This window comes from Tympanuchus pallidicinctus, unplaced genomic scaffold (genome assembly GCF_026119805.1).
Source record: "Tympanuchus pallidicinctus isolate F22 unplaced genomic scaffold, pur_lepc_1.0 scaffold13, whole genome shotgun sequence".
Taxonomy (NCBI): Eukaryota; Metazoa; Chordata; class Aves; order Galliformes; family Phasianidae; genus Tympanuchus; species Tympanuchus pallidicinctus.
Window position 1 is genome coordinate 8,068,290 of NW_026294648.1, and position 21,175 is coordinate 8,089,464.

The window sequence follows — 21,175 nt, forward strand, 5'->3', positions numbered from 1 at the left end:
GCGCGGCGCCGCGGGGCATACTGGGAGCTGTAGTTCACCGCGGGGCATGCTGGGAGTTGTAGTCCTGCGGGCATGGCGGACACCGGCGAGAGGAAGGCCGCGCTGGAGATGGTGAGGGCCGCGGGGCTCGGGGGTGGCGGGGAGCGGGAGCGGGGCGCGGCTCGTCTCGGCCTTCACCGCAGCCATCCGGCGCTCAGAGCTGGGCGGGATCCTCAGGGCCCGCGCTTCTGAGGAGCTGGAAGCACGCGGGGCCGGGCTCAGCGCGCCGGGCCGTCCGCTCTCTGTGACAGCGGCGGAGCCCGAGGGAACGGCGCGGAGCTGCGTCAGGGGCGGCCGGGGAATGGGTCTGCTCCGGAGCTGCTAAAATCCAGCAGTCGGGGTCTATTTTTCAAGTGGCGGGAAGCGAGCTCGGTGATCCCGATCAGCGCCTTCAGCTCGGGACGTTCTGGGATTGCCCGCTGCGCGTGATAGCCGCTAGGTGGCGCTGCAGCTCGGAATAACGGGCCGCGGGCTCTGCTGTCTGACTGAGGAGCCCTGCGCCAGCTCCTCCCCAGCCGCTCGGTCTGCAGCCTTTGAGCTTCTTGCAGCATGAGACGTGTGGGAAATCTCAGCCTTTTGCTTCAAAGCACAGACCCAACGCTGCGGGGAGTAATTGTCCTGGCTGTGTTCTGGCAGGGCGCGCGTTGGTTTTCCTCTGAAGCCTCAGACTGTGCCAGAAGTGAGATATCTGACTAGGCAGGACAGTGACTGGATGAGAAGTGAAGCTTACGGTCCTGCTGAAGTCCTGAATTTTATCAAAGCACTCTCCACAGGAAAGGAGAGAGAGAAATTAAGTCTGATGAAGCAGGTTCAGCATAGCATGTTCCTTACGGCTATGGGAAACAGCTGTGCTTTGGCTTTTATCTGCCAGATCAGTGCACGGGGTACTTACAGTGTGTTAAGGAGGCACAGACAGCTGAACCCACTGTGTTGCTGCTCTCTCCCACAAGCAGACCCAGCCGCCATGCAGGAGATGCATCCTGTCCCGTTCCTCTGCTTCCTGTATGCAAAAGCTCCTTCAGCTCTGGAAAGGACTCTGAAGTTGGTGCTCCCAAATCTATCTGCTAAAGCTCCAAGCATCCTATTTTTCAAGTTATTTTTATGCCAATTTTGTAATTCAGATGTAAAGATTTGCTCCCAGTCAGAGAAACAACTTTTTGTGTATACACGCTTAAACCTGAGCTAAAGTGCAGCTGAATGCAGGAAACAAAAATGGGTGCCATGCAGCTGTAGTGCCAGGCAGCTTCCTCCTAAATTAGCCTGCTCTTCTCCAAGCCTTTACTCTTAATGAAAAAGAAAATCCCCTTTGAGGACAATTTTAATAAATAGTTCTTTGCAAAGCCCAACAGTAAGAGGAACTGAGGCTAGCAGCTGTTTCTTGGAAGAAGGAGGGAAGGTGCTGGGTCCAGCAAGCAGGAGAGCAGCAGGCTGTCTTCCAGAAATCACAAGTCACATGTTGCCTTGCCATTACAACAGAACGTTTTGCCTCTCTTTATTTTAATCACCAGTAACACTGCTTTGAGGGTGGATTGCAAATTGCTAGGAGGTGAAAGAGACTGGATCAGGCCAACATCCTCATGTTGCTGCATCACATCTGCTCTTCTGCAACAGCTGGTGTGCGGGAACCTGCCCTGGAGTCATGCTGAACATCTGGGTGATCTCTTTTGCAGGAAGCAGACTGCATCTCCTTTCTAAGCTTCTGAGTCAGATCCCTGGGGCTGCTGTACCTGTAAGAGGAGGAAGGGGAGCATTGCTCCACATGGAGGTTATAAAACCACTGGAGCAGCTGAAGATTTGGCAAGAGGCAGGATGCAAAGAGATCAGTACTCATCCAGTCAGGCTCTTCACTTAGCTTCAAAGTCTCTCTGCTGCTAGGAGTGGAAATGATCAATGCCATCTGGATATACCAGGTTTTGTGGAACATGGGGAAATATCAGGGGATGAGCATCCCTCTGGTAGCTGAGCAATCGGTTAGGTGGCTCACTGGCATTGGAGGAGATCCCAAACTGGGCTTCTTAGGAAACACTGGCTAGTTTCATACTTCTATGTGTGCCTAAGCCTAAAACAGCAGAATTAGGGGATTGCTGCTAGTGTTACAGGGTTCAGTAATAACCCCTTCTACATTATCCCCCAGAAACAGGCCCTGCACAGGCAGGTGCAGGTTGTTGAAAGAGAAACAAGTGCAATTTTTTCAGCCTCTGGTAGCTTGGAATCAGGCCAGATTCTTCACTAGCATCCTGGTCTTTATTACCACAGAAAACATTATGGCATCTCTTCTTTCCCAATTTGTGGCAGGTCCAGGCAGATGGAACAGATGGAAACTGTGTCACTTTTGTGCTGCATGATGAGGATCACACGCTTGGCAACTCCCTCCGATACATGGTCATGAAAAAGTAAGTAAAGCCCCTACAGTGTCTGGTGCTGCTAAGAGCACTTGTCTCCTATTCTAGCCTTCTCTTTAATAACCTGCACCTCAGGGTGTTAGAATGAAACATGTAATCAGAAGTCACCTCCTTCTGTATCTGTTAAGGTCTTATATCAGACACATCAAAGATTCCTTATCTGTGACTTCTGTTCCCCAAATCAGCTGCTTTTTTTTTTTTCTTTTTTTCCTTCCTTATTGTTATCAGGACCCAGAAGGCACTCATAAGCCTTAAGGAGCCTGACAGGTCTCACCTGGAACCTCCATACCCTGCCCATTGGTTCAGGAGTCTCATTTGAGCTCACGGCTTCCAGCTGTTGCCTGTTTGACAGGAGCATTAGTTCCTAGCTTGGCCATAGTATTGCTTGTACTTGGCTACAGACTTTACAGACCTGGTCACAATCCTTTCTTATCATTATAGGCCTATCTAGTGATCACTCCGTTGTGTTTAACTTGGGTTTCTTTCACTTGGCCTGTGGATTGACTTTTTGGCCAGCCCTTGGACTTGTTTTACCCCCACAGACTTACCTGATGACCTTTAGTTGATCTTAGCTACTATCTCTAGGCTTACCTTATTCTACCACTTGAGTGTTGTAGGATGGGGCTGGCTGATGAGTTCACTGCCCGTTGGCTGTCTTAACCTTCTTGGCTTCCAGCTTTCCATCCCTTAGGTAACAGCTAGTCCTTACTGCTCCTCGGTGGTTAATCATGGAGGAAATTGTGTGTCTGAAATGCAGAGGATGCTCTTGTTTCTCTGGCCTGCTACTGGGCAGTTGGTGGTGCTAGGAGCTTGCCAGACACATCCTTGCTTTGTAAAGCTGCAATTCAAAGGTGGAGAATGTGAATAACATTATTCAGGCTGTTTCCTTGCAGCATACTCCTCCTGGGAGCCCCTTGGTCATTGCAGAAGAATCCTGAGCCCCAGCAGATCTGAGATGGCCTGAAATTCTGACTTTGCTGAGATGTGCTGTGAACAGTCTGGGCTTCCATTGCTCTTTTTCTCTCTTTCCCCACCACAGCCCTGATGTGGAGTTTTGTGGCTACTGCATCACACACCCGTCTGAAAGCAAGATCAACTTCCGCATTCAGACCAGAGGTATGGATGTGTGTGTGTCCTCTTTGTGTCTGGCTATTTCTGCGGGATTCACCTTGCTTGTGTCAGGTTTCAGCTGTGGGTTGTGCAAACAAAGAAATGCACTTTTCTCTCTCTTCTGTGCTAGCCATCTGCAACTTCTGTGCCCTGTTGCTTCGTTGGGGAGGCTGCTCTGAGCTTTGTGCTGTAGCTCTTCTGTTTCCCAGCTGTAGGGCTGAGCAGCATCTGCCAGCTGAGTCCTGAGGATCCCATGGCCTTGCCTGGTTCCAGGTGTCTGAGTTGGTTGGCAGCAGGCCCTGAACGGTAGTGCTGGAAGTAGAATAGATCTGCTGTTCAGTGTTAGAGTTGATCTCTCCTTAAGTCAGTGTGGTGTTTAGAAACTGTGCTGACATAACTAACTGCAACAAGATAATTCATTTTTCAACTACTCAGCTGTTTTGTAGCTTTGGACCTGAGGCTGTCTTGAAACGCTGTCTCTATGTGCTGACCCAATGACTTGTCTCCTGAAGAGGACTTTGTCCCCTGACAATAGGTAGCACTGACAGCTCTGAGCCTCTTGCAATCACCTGTTCCTCCCAACACACCTGGCCCTGTATGCTCTGCAGCTTTGTCTGCTGCCTAGAGAGCTGCTGTTATTTCATTCCTTCCCCATGGGGCTGATCCCTTGAGCATCAAATATGTAGAAGTCAGTTCCTGGAAGCAAGTTGCTTGCTTGTGCTTGCTGACTCTTCAACTTTGTAGAAATAATTGCTGCTCTGCCTGTTGGCTTTGCCAACGTTGGACTAACTGCAGGGTAAGCATCTGCTGTTCCTGGGCTATAGCCTAGTGCATGTAGGCTCTGAGATCTTGGTGATAGGCTGGCAGGAGCCCACACATTGCTGTTTGCCATGTAAGAGCCTCTCTATATTATGGGAACAGCCATGCTGGCATGCAGTGTTGAGGGAAAGGTCCCCAGCCACCTCCCATTTCACTAATTCATCTGCTTTTCTGAAGGGTCCCTTCCTGCTGTTGAGCCATTCCGCAAAGGGCTGAACGACCTGATGGGTGTTTGCCAACACGTACTCGATACCTTTGAGGTGAGACTGTTGCCTGAAGAGCTCAGGGGCCTTCTTGGTCAAGAGGGACTGAGAACTTTTGTCACAAAAAGCCTGGTAGCTTTTTCAGACATTCTTTGCCTGACATTGGTTTGACAGTGGTTTTCCAAGTCCTAAACCACTACTTCAGCCACTGGGGTTGGGAAGAGGAGAAGACAAGTCAGTCTTTGCAAAGCCCTGTGGGTCCTCCAGTGGAAGGCACTGGTTGGTACAGCAGAAATTTTTGATGTTCCATGAGTATTTCTGCCTGTATTTTTGCTATGGCTGGAGCATTAAGGAGCAGAAATTCCTGCAGGTAATGGAGGAAGGAGTTCTCAAACTTCCTGTCTTTTAGCTTAAATGGAAGCACCTCTGAACTTCTTGCTTCCACATGAGAAGTGCCAGAACATTCACTACAGCCTGAGCTGTAGGTTCCCTGTAGCCAATCTGTGGACTGCCCAGTTCTGAGTGCTGTCTCTAGGATGTACATTTCAGCAGGAGAGTGGCCGAGAGCTGGAGCTGGGGGTGGAGAGCAGACCCAGGGTACTGGAGACTGAGCTGCTGAGCATGTCGTCCCACAGCATGCTTGGTTGGCTTCTCTCAGTATTTCCTCAACGCGTCGACCAGGATTAGGCCAGAGCTTGCACAGCGTCTTTAGGGCTTACCCCTGCAGCTGGACACAGCAGGCATGGCCTCACTTCCTTTGTATTGTGGTGACTAAAGGCTCAGTCTCTTCTGGAAGTTCTTGGAGCATTTTGTGATCCCTCAACTGTTCCAGGATTTGGATGGAGAAGTCACAGCGCAAACTGATGTGGTGATGCTGGTGTGTGAATCGCTCAGATGTATTGCTGTTAACATTTGTCCTTTGCTCTTGCTTGCAGAAGAGCATGAGAAAATACAGGGCCCAGAGGGAGGAAGAGATGCAGTAGCATTTGGGAATGGTGGTCCTCGTGGATGTTTGTATTGTTCATGTACTGAATTCCCCGTGTCAAGAGTGTTTTGGTTTTTCTAATAACTACTTTGATGTGTGTATTTTCTCTAGTAATAAAATATGTGAAGTTTGATGCTGCAGAGGTGTTGCTGTTTTCAGCTCATGCAGGTACAGAAAACGATAGCTGCAAGGCAGCTCTTTTCACTCTTTATTTCTTCTCCTCTTCAAATGTCGCTGTTTTCTGCCCAGGATGTTCAGATCACTTGTGATGGTGAAAGTAGTCTGGTGCACAGAGCTGCTCTGCTCCAGCATACAAGGGGAATAAAGGTGTTCAATGCAGTGTAAAATCAGGCTTTGAGAGAGGCTATAGCCTCTTTCTGATGTAAATCCTTCTGTTACTGGCCCCAAACCCAAATGCCTCTTGGACAATGACAGTCATGGAGCATCAGCCACCTTGCTAGTAGGCCTATTTCAGTGTTTCTTTACCTTGAGCATGGTCAAATTTTCTTCGTATCCAGTCTGAACCCCTCCTGACAAATCCTTCTGTCATTTCTTTGCATTCTGTCATTGATTACCAGGGAGAAGAGACTTGTGTGTCATTCCTCACTTCTCAGAGGAAGATGCAGAGAGCAGTGAGGTTGCCTCTTGGCCTCCTGACTGGACTGTCCAAGTGTCTTCAGACTTTCTGTGCAGGACACGCCTTCAAACTCTTTTGCCAGCTTCTTTGCCCTCTGGTTGCATTCAAGTAATATAATCAGCCTTCATTTTTTTTAACAGATCGCCCTCAAATGAGCAGGGAATCATTTCATGGTGAGACAATTGAAAAAAAAAGCCACAATGAAACGTGCTTCATTGAAACCCCCTGCAGAATGCAGACAGCCACAAGCCCAGACCACTCCTTGTGAGCTTATCTAGAGAGTGCAGTGCTGAAACCCCGGCCTTGTTCAGATCTGCTGGCAGCAGGCCAGGGAAAGCCTTTCATTGAGTGTAATGTGGCATGAAGTAACAGGAGTTCTTTCTGCTCTGTGCTGGGTGCAGGAGTGTGAACCTTCCCAGTTTGCTCTGCCCAGGGGGAGCACCTCTGTCTCTTCAGTGGAGGTCTGCAGTTACCAAAAGAACCTGCTGGCACTCAATTAAGTATTTAGCAGACTTTGCAGACCCCCTGCTGCTTAATAAGAAACACCCAGAGACTTTCCTTTCAAACACCAACATGTTTTATTAACATACAGAGGAATAAGAGGATGTAAATGTCAGGTTTTCTCAATAAAATTGTTCTTTCAAATACAAATTGACAGAGTTGGTTTCTGGCAGACTGGTAGTGGGTTTGTGTTCACAGGCAGTAGGTCCTGAAGCCATCTGAACCCTGCATTTCATTATAAGACTCTTTTGCTTCAGTTTGCTGCAATGGATTCATCTTGCTCATGCCAATGGGTTCCTGCATCTTTACAGGTGGCTGTGGTGGCTTTGATTTTGTCTGATCCTGTCTGGCTTGGCTGAAGGGAAAAGGGGTGAATAAATAAGAACCTGACTGATACACCTGGGCTCAGTCCTGTGACTGCTAAGCCCCAGCAGCATGGAGAGTAACTTGAAAAAGATCTTGAAAGGTGGGAGCTGTTTTTGCACTTGCAGTTCCATGAGCAGCTAAACTGCACGGGCACTTGTTTTCTGGTGTTCCTTGCTTTGTCTTTGTGTTTGACATGGTCTTGGTTGCAGCCTAATAGAGACTTTTGAGAAGTGCCAAGTGAATGCCACCGCAGCGTAAGAGTTTTAAAAGGATGCTCTTTGCAGCTGATAGCTCTCTTCTCTCCCTGCCCTCTCACACTTAGTCAGATTTTACGATGTTGGTTTTAATAGGAGACACTTGGGAGGAAAACACAAGGGGAAAGAAAGGCAAGGAGTCTGTAGTCAGTGTTAAGCAGCTGTGCAGCAAGTGGTACCAACGTCCAGAGCTGGGATGAATTCATGGCAGTCTGTTTGTTGTAATATTAATCATGTGCAGATCTAAGACTGGTTTTGAACCATTTAAGGTGAAAATGTTGATCTGAGAGTAGCTGCTAATGCAGAAATGATTAAATTTGCTGTGGAGCATAAAGAGGAATGTTAGCTATTTGGGGTCCGGGAGGTTAGGCAAAGTAAAAAGATTCCCCTGTGTGGATGTAATTGCTGTCTGTACTGTGAGTATGAACAGGGCCTGGCTGTCCTTAGGAGAGAATCACAGATCTTGAACATTTGGGGCACTGCTCCTTATGCTGTTACCAAAGGTCATTGCTGGGGAATCATTCAGATGCTTCGGTCTTCACTGAGTTGAATGGGAACAGTGTGTTTAAATCTGCTAGTCTCCGTGCAGTGTGCAGGTAAGAGAACAGTCATTGCTGGTGGCAGAGCTGTTCCTATTGCTGATTTGGATAGAGCTGGAGGAAGCCAGGCTGACACAGCTGGGGCTGTCCTGAATGGAAGAGGACCTTTGAATGCTTGTTTCAACGTGATAAAGGTTGACTCTTCACAGAAATATGTAAAATTCAGATAACTATTTTTCTAATGAGCACAATTATTTTAAAAAAATCCTTCTACTAAGATGGAACATTTCATTGCTATCAATTTTCTCCAATGACTTTGTATTCCAACAAAATGCCAGCTCGGAGACAGAGCACAGCATCAGCACTGTGAAATGCCTCCAGGCCAATCTACTCTAGTGGGTAGGTAAGGTTATGGAAAACTTACTGGTCTAGATATCCCTCAGTCCTTCTGTTTAGATTTGAAACCTAATTGTCTTTCAAAAATATGATTTGTTTGTAAAATATTTGTTTTTAGCTTAGCTTTCACTGAAATACAATGTCACATGGAATGAGTTTAGCTTTATTTACAAGTTTTTTTTCTCCCTTTTTCTTTTTTCCTTTTTTCTTTTTTTTTTTTTCTCCATGACAAGGTGAAAAGGAGAAAGAGGAAAGGAAAAAGGGATATAAGAGAGAAGAAAAATACAACAGGAAAATTATAAAAAATCTGGTAAATGAAACATTCTCTTACAGATTTTCTTGAGGTGTTGTCAGGGGTGCAAGCATGATTTTTAGAAAGTCATGCTGGAGAAGGCATTTGGGGTCTAATCACTTTAAATTGTAAGTTTGTGAGGGCTCTTTGCCATATTCTGGTTAGTTTCAACAGCAACTTCAGCTGAAATCAGGTCTTCCCCATTGTATTTTCCACCTTAGCTTGACCCTGAGGAACAGAATCTGCATCCTCCTTACAAATAGCCTGAACCTTGGTGTCACAGAGCCGTGCCCAAGAAGTGCTGGGCTTCCAGAAACTGGGGAGGAGGAATTTGAAGCAGGTGGTTTGGCTGGATGCTGCCACTGGCTTCTGCTGAGGACACCTGGACTCCTAAGCTGTGCTGTCTCATGCATTCAGTCACCTTCTCGTGCCATACATAGGCAGGGTGAATGCCATCCCTGAGTGGAGAGCCTGGAACAAATTTCCTGGGAACAGGTAAAGAGGAGATCTTTCAGGGCTTCCCAGGTCAGGTTGATTGCACTGTGATGCTGAGTTGCTGCCCACCCCTCGATAGCAGAGCTGAGGGAGATTTCAGGTCACTGATTGTCTAGAAAACCTATGTGATACCTGGGTCTTATCATGGTGCTCTGCCCAGGGACAAACTGTTCCAGCAGAGGGAGATCATAAGGGACAATGCTTTGCTTTTTCAGCTGGAAATTGTTGCTTGGGTTACTTGCCCTTTCCTCCCTGTCCCACATCCATCTTCAAATGACCACATCTCAACTTACTTTTCTTTCCAATCTCCTCACCCTGTGTTTCTACCCAAGACGATTGACCATAAGTCACTTGGCTGTCCTTCAAGGAACAGAAAAGTCCTACAGGGGCTGGGTCCCATTCTTCTTCCTCCTGCAGAGGTGACTTGGACTGGAGGATGGACAAGCAAAGCCCTGAGCTAGTTCAGAGCTAGTCCTGAGGTCAGTGAAATGCTATAGCTCTTACCCGGGTGGGTTATAATATGAAGGCAAAAACAATTTGAGCCCAGCCAGGAAATAGCTGTGCAAGGGAATCTGAGGTGTCCTACCATCTTGTCACAGTGCCTTCTCCTCTCTGCTTTAGGAAGAGCTGTACTTGTTGCTCAAGCGGGAGCTGCTCCGGTCCAGTCCAAGCTCCTGCCCATTGGCTTTCCACTTCCCCACAGAGCCCTTCTCATCTGTCGGTGTGATGCTCAGAGCGGGTCTCTGGCACCAGCAGCACAGGCAGGACTGCAAGGAGACAAAGAGGGTCGAAGCATGAATGTTATGTACGTGGGATATGAGGGAAACATTCTTGGCAGATGAACCTGCGCGATGCCAGGTTGTGCACTGAGCCGAGCTCTCCTACTGATTTGATGGGAGTAGGTTTGTCAAGATAGGGCTGGTGTGGCTTGGAAATGAAGGTAGCAAAGCCTCAGGGATTTTTTGCAGTTGTCCTTGTCCTTGAAGGACAGAAAATAGGTGGGCTCAATTCCTTGCCATAGCAGCTGGGAGGTGATTTTTATCTCATTCCCATCCTTTTTCAGCGCTTCCTTCCTTCATAGATTTCTCTCTGAGGAGATTGGGCTCAAAGTTTATAGCAGCCCCACTTCCTGATTTAAAGGCACGTGGAGTTGCTTCTGATTCAGAATGACAGGGACTTCTCTGGAGCTTGTCACAGGCCTTGCTCTGGGAAAAGTCTCCCCGCAGCAAGGCAGGAAGCTCTATTGTGTTTGAAGCTGCGAAGAGAGGGTGAACATTTGGGAAGAGGGTTACAATGAGCAAATATGGGCATCCTGTGGGCCATTGCCAGGCCCCACAAGTACCTGATGTCTGCCTTTCCCCTCATCCAAAGTCTATGGCAATGGAGGTACTATCCCTACCTGGAAGCAGTTCTTGAATTTTCGGCTGACAAAGTAGAGAGCCACAGGGTTGATGCAGGAGTTGAGAGAGGCCATGTTGATCCCAAAGTAATCCATGACAAGGAGGAAACTGCCAAGAGGAGAGAGAAGGGGCTGGTAGCTTGCTGAGTGGACAGCTAAAGGGCTTTCCAAACTTCCAAATGTTTCTCTGCCCGGAGGCATCTTTAACTCATAAATAGTGCTCTCCACGTGATCCCCACTTCCTTTCTCTGTGCCTGCCTACAGAGCAATGCCATCTAGCATAGGGGTAGGAAGGTGTCTGAAAGGCAGTTCCCTCAGCCTGCTGTGAGCCCAGTGAACCTCTGCAGGTGCACATTGGGGCTTATGGCACAGTGCCCTCCTGCTGTTGCTCTTACCTGAGCAGTTCACATCTGTTGGGGTCTGTCTGATCATAGATGGTCTTTTTGAGGATGCGGCTGAGGTGGAGCGGCAGCCAGCAGAGCGCAAAGATCACCACCAGGCAGAAGACAGTCTTGGCCACCTCCCGACGCTGCAAGGAGAGGGTGGGCAGGGAAGAAGGTATTGAGTGGTTGAGTGTATGGGGCAATGCACACTCTCCTCGTGCTGACCAATGGCCTTTCATGTCCTTTCTATAACCTGAGGAGGGCTGGGTACCCTTTTGAGTCCAAAGCACGGCCTACCGGTCCCAGTTCCTACATCATGAGGATGGCTTGTGAGATCCAGGCTGCAGAAAGCAGTAAGGTAGCAGTAATGCAATGTAGATCAGGGTAAAGTTTCCTTCTCCCCATCCTACTATCACTTCTAGTCACTTTGCTGAGGTGGCCTCATCTATCTGTTCTTCCTGCTGTGTTATTGGAGTAACCAGCAGCTCACCAAGGTATGGGAGAGAGCAAAGATATAGATGACCATGAGAATTGAAAAGCAAACTGGTCTGGGGTCACAATGCTGGTGGTTTGGGTTGTCTCTGAGGTGGAAGATTGTAGAGGTGAGAGCCCTTCTTCCTGTTTAATCCATGCATCTGCATCCACCTGTCAAGAAGCCACTGACTGCTGTGAAACTATGTAGTGTATAGGAACTCACATATGTTCTCCCACTCTACATCATTACCTTTCATTTTGGGAAACAAGGTTTCTGCCCTCCTGGTTTTCTTACCCGTTTCATGTGGTCATTCAGAGCGATTCTCATGCCATTTCTCTTGCTCAGCATTTCACATGACATGAGGCTGTAGAAGATGCCAGTGCATACCAGAGGGAGGCAGAAGTAGAAGCCGAAAAGCCACCAGTCCTTCACGTCACGATAGAACTGTATGCAAAACACAGAGGAACTGGAAACGGGGAAGAAGGAAGGTAGCTGATGCATTGGTCCCTGACACCATTGGTGTCACTTATCAGACCACTCTGATACTTCTGATATATGAAAATGTAACAGCCCCTGGGCTAAGTGTACATGGGATCATCATCCCCCCAGGGCTTAACCCAAAGAGAGGAAGTCTGGTTTACACCTGGCTGCTGATCTAACACTTTTGTACGAGAAATGGTCGCAAGGTGCTTATTCAGGCAGACTTGGGGTGAAAGGGCAAGTTGTGATGCTATACAAAGGCCTTCATCTCCTTGTTCACCCTTAGCTGGACTTGTGCAGTCTGGTTGTGGAAGTGCTACTTGGCCTGTTTTGACAGTCTAGCAGCTTCTTGAAGCTTCACCAAGATTGGTCATGACATTCTGAGGTGGGCAATGAGGATGTAACATAGCTAAAAGACCTTCTGCCTGTTTCCAGGCCTCACATCAAAGCAACTCTACCCCAAGTTGGTACTTTCTGCTTTGTCTAATCTCTCCCCACATTCTCCCTGTTGGCTGGAAGTCATATATAGCGCATCTAACCCTCTAATCAAGGAGAAAGGAAGCCCTGTTTGCCTTTGTCTTTGTCTTCCTTGCACTGCAGCTGGGATGGGTCAGAGTACATACCATCATGAAGCTGGATTTCTGTTCGGAGGCAAGCATGCACACCCACAGGTCTCGGTCCCAGTAGTTGATCTCTACCATGTCAAAGGCTATGGCTTCAGGGACTGCAAGCACAATGGCCACTGCCCAGATCAGCGTCACCTCCACCGCCTTCCACATGGGGATTCCTATGCCCTGGATCCGACTCCAGGAGGCCACTGCTCGATACCTGCCCAGTGTATAGGGGTACAACAAGTGTGGAGAGGAGTGAGAAAAGCCACTATCAGAAAGAAGCTAGGAAGGTGAGTATTAGAATTGTCCTCAGAGTCCCTTTCCTTCCCTCCTTCCTTCACCATTGCTTTGCCTTCTCCTTCAGTGGAATGGGAAGGATCTGCAACAGGGCCTCAAGGGATAAATGTGAAGTGAGCTGACCTTGGCCAGTATGTCTACCTCCTGGTGGCAGAGATGCCATCCCTCCCCACCAGCCTAGCAGTTATTCCTGCATTTTATGCTCCTCATATCAACCTTTTCCAGCAGGACTTACACTTCTTTGTCACAGAGAGTAGTTGGTTCCTGTTGGGTTTCAACTGTACATAAAAGCTCCCTCTCCCCTTCTCTGAATTTGGCCTGGAACCAAGTCACTCTACAGTCTTCTAGTTGCAGGCAACAGAAGAATCTACTGTGGTTAAATATGGGCCAGGCTGGGCAGGGCACCTGTGGAAGTTGTTTCTCACCTGTCGATGCTGAGAGCACAAAGGCTGAGGACCGTGATGCCCACTGAAGCCTTCTGGATGAAGGGGACCAACTTGCACACCTGCACACCGAAGGGCCAGTCCTTTGCCAAGAGCTGGGGAAGAATCTCAGGGTTAACAGACTGCTACGGGAAGGTATGCCTGGCTTCCCCTAATAGCAGGTGGTTACCCACAAGGTGCAAGAAGCCCACAAAGAGCAGCTGAAAGCACTCTGAGGTTACCTCCACTGGGATGGCATGGTGTGTGCTCTCCGGTGCTTTGGGTTGTGTTGGGAACCACTTGTTTCCCCAAGGGCTCATTGTGAGATGAGCTTACACACACATGGAGAGATGGTTTGGACACCAAGAATCATGAAAGTCACAAAGGGCTTTGGGATGCCTTCAGAGGGGAAGTGGATATCGTTCTCTGAAATAGCCAAAATCCAGCAAGGACAGCTTCTTTGAGATAGCTTTCACAGGCATGTGGACTTATGTGCTGCTCCCTATACTCACTCCTTCTACCACGTTTAGATTCCATAGTGCAAATTCTCCTCAAAACTCTTCTCACCTTCTCTGGAATTAGATCTGGTGTTCCCTTTAAAGCCAGTCCCTACTTGTGGCCCAAAGCTCAGCTGAGGTGAGCAGAGGGTATCATTGAGGCAATATGAGATAGGAGAAAGGGAGCTCTGAGAGATGGCCTAGTGTTTCTTGAGGGCAAAATCTTGTGTTAGCATGGGCTATCCTGTGGATGAAGCCTTTGGTATAAGCCTTGAACTCTGTACAGCCCTCACTGCCATCAGTACTTACCTGACCAGGACACAGAACTGGGTATTCAGCCTGTGACAGGCTCATCTGCCAGCTTCCTTCTGTAAGGTTGTTCCTACAGTCTCCGTCTGGTCCCACATGCCCTTTTTTATGATACGTAGGACCTTAGGACATACAGACTTGTGAAATAGGACAGAACTAGGCAAGCATACCAAAGAGGAGGGCTGTCAGACCTAGGTACCCACAGTCCAGTTGTATGAGTGCATCTGAGCTCCAAGTCCTTCACCTGCAGCCCTTCTGGACCCTTCCTATAATCCTCTTACTCCAGACCACCAAAACCTGTCCAGTATGGTAGACAAGGAGTAATTGCATGTCTCATACAGTACGACTCCTTTGACTGGGGCCTCAGGACGCCATCCAACATCTGCCAAATCCTCTCTACCCTGTTTATAAAACACCCTTTTCAGTGTTCCTGGATGAGTCTTTGTATTTAACTAGATGTTTGTCAATGCCAAGTGACTACAAGTCACTCTTTTCCTTGCAATTTTAAATAACATTTAAAAGATCTGGATATGTGTGTGTGTATAGAACACATCAGTGGCTGGGAACAGCTCTGCTTTCCCAGGAACCTACTGTGAGCTTTGTTCCTATTTATTTTTCCCTTCTCCTTTGGAAAGCATGATCACCCTCCCCTAATCCTTGCCAAAAATGGAGTCTATGATAATAGAGCAGAAGATAGGAGATAGCAGGGCACGAAGGCAGGTGGTAGCAGATACCATCCTGCTCCAGTACTCCTGTTACACAGAGCCTACCTTATAGACATTGATGGGCAGAGCAATGAGGATGTAGAGAAGGTCTCCAAGTGCCAAGCTAGCAATGAGAACATTCGGCCCATTCCTCATGCACTTGTTCTTGTATATGATCCTCAGGAGTGTGGAGTTCCCAATGATCCCTACTATGAAGATGGTGCAGGACACGATGGTGTTGATATACTTGAAGATGTGCCTGATATCTGCAGGCTTCACACAGACAGGCAGCAGGGGTGGCTCCGACCCGCTGCTCTTGGGGAGACTTTCTGAGTAATTGGGTGCCTTGGCATCCTTGAACAGGCTGGGCTGCAGCAGGCTGTAAGCCTGCTCCTGGCTGAGTGCCTTGAAGGGAATGGAGCTTGCCTGGAAAGCCTCTGGGGTCTGGCCATGTGCCCCAGAGAAGAGGCAAGTCAGGAGGATGGCCAGAGTAGTGGGAGCTGAGATTCTCGCCGTTGAGGACCGAAGGACAAAGCTGGCTGCAGAATGCAGGACTTTTGGGATGTCTTTGTTTGGGTCTTGGTCTGATCTGAAGATGGAGAAAGGGACAAGGGAGAGAGATGGGTTAGCAGAGGAAGGGGCCTGATAGTGTTTAAGAAGATGGCAGAGAGGTATTTTGTCTGCAGTCACTGGAGGAAAAGTAGTTTTGGGGCACCTGCTCCACACACCTGCACAGCAGGATGATTCTGCAAACCCTGCATCATCCACAGAAACAAAGCAGCTTTTCTCCTGCTTCATACCATGGGAAGAGTGGAGCAGCATGAACGTCAGCACATCCCGTATGCTATCTTTCATTGCAAAGAGACAAAACTCAGCACAGTATCCTGAGAACTGTGCTGGGAAAATACCATGAGGCTTTTTCCAGAAATGCTCTATTGATACCTGACATCTTATTCCAATTTATGTGCAAGCAGAGCAACTCCTCCTTCCCCATCCTTAATCGCTGTTAATTGAACCACTTCCTTTCCAAATCCACCATGCTGTTCCACTCAATACCCGGGGACATAAATCTCCCTGTGTTGTTTGCAGTGCTGACTGCTGAGCACAGTAAAAGGTCTCTCAAGCTGACCAAGCCTGCAGCACTGCTAATAAATATCACCGGATTGGGTTCTGTTTTGCACATCTCAGCCAGCATTCTCAGGTAGGGCTGGTTAAGCAGCAAATCGCATGCAGCTTCGGGACAGCTGAGGATGCTGCAGAACCGTACTGGTATGAATTTGGGGGAGGGGCTTCAGCACTGTGTGTACAGTGTGGGACCATGCTGTTGGGAAGCCAACCCCAAGAGCCACCAGGTGTAGCCACCGCTCCTCCAGGTACAGCTGCCTTGTGTGTCAGCTCTGCAGGAACACTTGTGCCTTCCTGCTTGTTTGGGAGTCTCCAAGCATGATTGGTAAGAAGCTGGATGTTTTCCCAACAAACCAGCCTAACCTGACCTACCCTTTCCTCAGTTTCATCCTGCTGCTTCTGCCAGGAAATCTCTCTGACCCTTCAGCCAGGTTCTTAGTGAATTAAGCTGCAAACAGGCAATGTTAGTAGGAAACCTGACATTTATTCTCAGTTACATGTCAAACAGAGGCAATAAAATAACCACAGGCTTCAATCACAGTTCAGACCTCATGAACTCAAGAGATGAGCTTTCAGTTCTGTTAAAACAACTACTTTTTAAAGATGTTTTCTTTCTAGTTTGACCCTTACATTGTGATGGCACCTTAGATACAGTTTTAGCGCAGGAGAGTTAAAGATCCCATTCCTTTCTTTCCAGCTCACTGTCAGCATGCTTCTATCTGCTGAAATATTCATGCCTGGTGCATAGCAATTCTGCGTGCTCACCATGCCTTTTATCTCTGCAGGCTCAAGCAGCTTTGCAAACTTATCTTGCAGATAAGCCACATCAATATGAGCCAGAATGGCCACCATGAAGTTATCTGCCCATGTCTGGCTGTGGAGAAAAAAATAAAAATAAAAAAGCCTCTCCATGTGATGGTTAGGAGTTGACCCATATCTGTTCTGAGAGCATCCAGCTTACATGGGCATCCCAGCACTGGGAAATACCTGCAGGTGTATCCTGCTACTCCTAAGCAAAGGAATATGCACATGAGGGAATCCCTCATCTCACACAATCTCTTCTGCATGGGCAGAGCTAATTCTCCCAGGAAGGCATGGTGGATGTCAGCTTATCACTTGGTGACCACTGTAAAATGCTGCAAGAAGAACCTTGGTGGTAGCTCTGAAGGTCCTGGCACCTCTGCTGGTCCAGCACATCCCTTACGAACTGACTGCCCGACCTGAGTTTTTGTGCCAAATATTCTTCAATATCTCCTTCATTTGGCTATTTACCTAAGCATCTGCTTAGACACTAAAGCTTCCCTGGAAAGCTGTGTGCTGGGCAGCAGTGGGCTGCTCCTCTCTGCTCTCCCTGGTGAAGGACTCAGAGGCTGGTTCTCAGAGCCCCCAGGGCTTTGGCAGAGGAGCTCATGTGAGTAAGAATCACAGGACACATTTCGCTGGATCCTGCCCATTCCTTCCACACTACTGAAAAGAAGTGCTTCTCCTCCATCTTGCCTTATTATACAACAATTTAATAAAAGGGGAGCATTGTTTTCTCCTGCTCAACAGCCCACTGACTTCTTGCCCTCCTTGTTCCCTCATCTCAGAGTGCTTGCAAGTATAACTTGTTCTCCCTTGTTGGGGGGAATCAAGGCACGGAAGGCTAAGAGGCTTGTTAAGTGCCCAGCGGGTGGAAGCCAAAGCCAGCACCACTTTACTCCAAATTCTCTGAGCCTTGTTCACATCCCCGATCACCTGGGGAGGTGCCTGATGGCCCCATCCCATCTGCCCAGCTGAGGGTGCAAATAAACATCTTTTGCAGCAAAAATGCCTTGAATGGGGGAAGGAGGGAAGAAAGGCAGATATGAGCACACATCCCCAGTTGTTTCCCTCTCCTGAACCCCATCCAGTCCCCAGAATGGTGGACCTTTCCCTAAAAGGTCTGCAGCACCTGTTAGATCTTTTTGGGGATATGATCCCTCCAGCATCTCCATCAGATTGTGAGATTGAAAAACATGTAAAAACTCACCCAGGTGCAGGGAATCATTTTGTTTGCAAATCAGAGCATGGAACAGCAAAGCTTTTCATCAGACTTAGATTACCTTCCTCGAGACCATGAACTCTGGATGCTCTTGGGATCAGTTTCTCTCCCTCTCACTGCCTCTCGTCTGTCACACAGGTCCCAGGAGGATGGCAGCATTGTAGATTCTGGAGTTCAGTTTTGTGTTCCTTCCCGCTTGTGACTTGCTGAGGTCTCTCTAAACAGAGCACTTAGTTATATAGAAAATTACTGGGCTGCCCCCAAACGCAGCTGCTGCGACCAATAAGTGCAGGGCAGGACAGGGATGGAGGAGGAGGGTGAGGCAGGCAGGGATGAAAATCATAAACAAATCCCTCTCGGAGCGGGGGGAGAGAGCTGGGGGCAGCTGCTGACACCAGCACGGGGCTGTGCTTTGGCAAATAGACCCCAGCCGGCTTAGGGAAAAGTTTTGGGAGACATCAGAGCTTTTTGTGCCCAGAGTGCATGCACAGCAGCAGGGATGTGCTGTTTCCCTTCTGGCACAGTAAGTCCTTACTGAGGTGCTGGAGGTGGACAGGCTGTGCTTTGCCTTCCCTGAGCCTCTATGTGAAGCCAGCTGGGTGAGAGCTCAGACCACCCTCCATCTGCAAGGAGGTGCTTTTTCACATGCCAGCTCTGCTTGGATTTTGCTCTTGAGATATAGGGCAGAGCCTTTATGGCTGAGAAGTCAGTGCTGCCAGAGTCCCACCAGCTTCCCTCATGCTTCTGGTCTGTCTCTAGACATGGCTTTGACTCAGAGATTCCACTCTGAGTTTCACCTGCCCTGTGTGGAAGATCTCAAACATCTCTTCCATGAGATCCCTTCTGCCTTCCTCCAAACCCCTGAACCTCTTTGCACAGCCCCAGGGACAAAGTTTCTCCCAACCTCCTTGGCTTATGTGCTTGCAGAGGAAAGTTTTTTTCCTCACTATGCTCTGAAGCTGGCTCTGCTGCTCAGGAACTGGGGGTTTATTTGGTATGGGACAGGTTGTTTTATTAAAAAAATAAAGAAAAAGGAATAGCCAAATCATCTTGTTTCAATGTCCTTAATGACTCAGGATTGTGTGCTGGCACAGCATGCTGGTAAAGTCACATTGATTTTTGGAGTAACTTTACTTTGGTATGGGAATCCCTTTGCCCTTCTAGCCCCAAAACAAGGATAAAAAGAATGGGTTCAAACTCTTTCCTAAGTAGAAGGAATCTCAAGCACATGAGATCATGACTGGTACCCTGGAGGGTCTTGCAGCCATTCACTGGGACCTGGGCAAGCTGGGCAGTCCATCATGCAGCCCACAAGAAGGAAGTACCAGGTCCTGCCCCTTGGGGAGGAACAACCTAGCTGTGCTGTAGGAAGCCATCCCATAGCCTTACTCACCCTGGTTGCCCGTCTCCAAACTATGTCCAGTTATAACCTGTTATTTTTACATTTTATCTTCAAGCTAGGATATTTTTTAATCTTTTTTTTTTTTTCTTTCCCTCCCCCCCCACTGGACTTTCCATTACCAGTCTTCAAAGTGTAATTTCCAGTAACTTCAAAAACTATCAAAGCCATGCAAAAGTCCTCTTATGTCTCCGTGTAATTTTCTCTTCTCCAGTCTTCAAGTCTTCATGGGAGAGGTGCTCAGCAGAGAAAACTTTCTAGAATGGCATTTGGGCTTTCTAGGTGGCATTTGCAAGCAATAAGACAGAAGATGCTTTGTCTTCTAGGTGACTTTAATAGCATTCAAGTTTGCTATTTATTTATTTATTTATTTTTATTATTTATTCAATTTATTTTCACCCTGTTTCACGGGCATCATGAACAACGGTGCAGGAGCTCTGCTTCTTATGGCAGAGCTGCAGAAGTTCAAAACAGAATGTTTTTATATGTGTCTGCTGTTCCAGCCTTTTTTTCTGAGTGGATCCAGACACAAAAATGGATTCGACTTGGAAGGAAACTCCCTTTCATCTTGAGATTTGGCCAAAGATGCCACTGAGAATTTGAGGCTCTCTTTGCTCAGTGGTCAAGAACTGTAAATAGGGTAGAGATAATCTACATTTGTTGTTGGGAACTTCATTCTTTTTTGGTATAGAAACAAATTATGTGTGTTTTCTCCACTGAATCATTTCCATGATTCCTTGAAGCTTTGATGAATCAGAGCTGTGGATAATCCATAGAAAAGTTAATGTCTTTATTTACTTCTTACTCTGATCTATTAGAGTTGACTCCTCCTCAGAAGAGAGAACAACACTTCCATTTAGATTCTTCTCTCTTCATCCTGTTAAGCATCCCAAATTGAAGAATCTATCACCCACCATCTCTCTGTGGCTTCTCACGTCTTGGCACTGCTTGCTCTGCAGAGATGACTTTTCCCCTGGTCTCACCAGCTTTGATCTCATCAGCTCAGATATCAGAAGCAACAGGGATTACGTTTTGAGGGGTCTATTTTATTTGCTTAGCTTTTGGTTTAAAGCTGAATGTTTTACTTAAAAACACTTCATACTATTGCAGGGCGTAGAGGCTGCTTCTGGAGTCTGCCTGAGGATCCCACTTCTCACTTTCTCTGCTGACACTGCCATATAGTTATTAGATAAAGATGTTTTTCTTTCTTTTCTCTAGCTTTATTCTTCCTTGCTCATCTCATCTTATCTCATCTTAGCTTATTCCTCACTGAGATATTCCTTCTCCCAGACAGACCACATGGAAACGTAAGGTAAATCCAGCTAGTGGCCTGTGCTGATGGGTCTGGCCTTAGTTTGGAGGCAGACATCTGGTACTATCCTCCTTTGGACCATAACACTCCTAGGTGTCTCCAGCTTGCCAGCCTGTGTTCTCAGTGAAGTATTTCTATACCTTGGCGGATGTCCCTGATACAAAAGTTGGCACTTCTGACTTGGCCAGTGTGGGACCAAAAAGTTTCCCTATCTGCTGGTGCCCTTGTGGTGCCCTCTCATCATTCCCTGAGTGAATCTGTCCCATGAGGAGCACATTTATGCTCCTCAGGCTGATCAGAAAAAATGCATCTCATACAGCTCATCTCAGCCCAGGGCAGAAGTCATGGCATGTCAGTTCCATCAACTTTTTGGCCTTTTTGGAGGGCTGCAGCATTTCCTCTTCTCAGAATACATGAGTCCACGTGGCACCTCTCCTCTCGACCCCACTGGGGAGTTATCCTGCAGCCCTATTCTGGGATAGTCATGTTTTGGCATGTGACAGAAGTATGAATGGGACTTTCTGTTCTGCTGGAAACAAAGGATGTCTGCAGACCCCCTTGGAGACCCCCAGGAAAACAGCACTCTTCTTGTACAGTCAACTGGTGTCTTTGAGACAAAATTCATTTTAAAGGCTAATGATAAGTGTCACTTAAATGACCAGAACAAAGATACTACTTCTGAACTAAGCCATGATACTACT

General features: G+C 47.7%; 2 protein-coding genes across 5 annotated transcripts; one reads left to right on the forward strand and one right to left on the reverse strand.

Annotated features, from left to right (window-relative positions):
- Position 1: 1 nt before the first annotated feature.
- On the forward strand, positions 2-5,698 carry LOC128076238 (DNA-directed RNA polymerases I and III subunit RPAC2-like). Of its 2 annotated transcripts, XM_052673686.1 has the most exons (5): positions 2-111; positions 2,335-2,432; positions 3,481-3,557; positions 4,548-4,630; positions 5,509-5,698. In XM_052673686.1, exons 1-5 carry the CDS (start codon positions 73-75, stop codon positions 5,554-5,556), a joined length of 345 nt encoding a protein of 114 aa, XP_052529646.1. In that variant the 5' UTR covers positions 2-72; the 3' UTR covers positions 5,557-5,698. The 2 variants fall into 2 exon arrangements, with proteins under 2 accessions (XP_052529646.1, XP_052529645.1); XM_052673685.1 differs by lacking the exon at positions 5,509-5,698 and having other exon boundaries at positions 4,548-5,501.
- Positions 5,699-6,749: 1,051 nt separating this feature from the next.
- Positions 6,750-18,007, reverse strand: LOC128076236 (endothelin receptor type B-like). 3 transcript variants are annotated; one of them, XM_052673680.1, is made up of 9 exons: positions 17,825-18,007; positions 14,682-15,204; positions 13,109-13,221; positions 12,399-12,603; positions 11,590-11,739; positions 10,833-10,966; positions 10,438-10,546; positions 9,625-9,805; positions 6,750-9,028 (listed from the first exon to the last, which is right to left on the reverse strand). In XM_052673680.1, the coding sequence occupies exons 1-8, from the start codon at positions 17,920-17,922 to the stop codon at positions 9,656-9,658; spliced, it is 1,482 nt and encodes a 493-aa protein (XP_052529640.1). In that variant the 5' UTR covers positions 17,923-18,007; the 3' UTR covers positions 6,750-9,028; positions 9,625-9,655. The 3 variants fall into 3 exon arrangements, with proteins under 3 accessions (XP_052529640.1, XP_052529641.1, XP_052529637.1); XM_052673681.1 differs by adding an exon at positions 16,113-16,188 and having other exon boundaries at positions 6,750-9,805; positions 17,825-17,948; XM_052673677.1 differs by having other exon boundaries at positions 6,750-9,805.
- Positions 18,008-21,175: the final 3,168 nt, after the last annotated feature.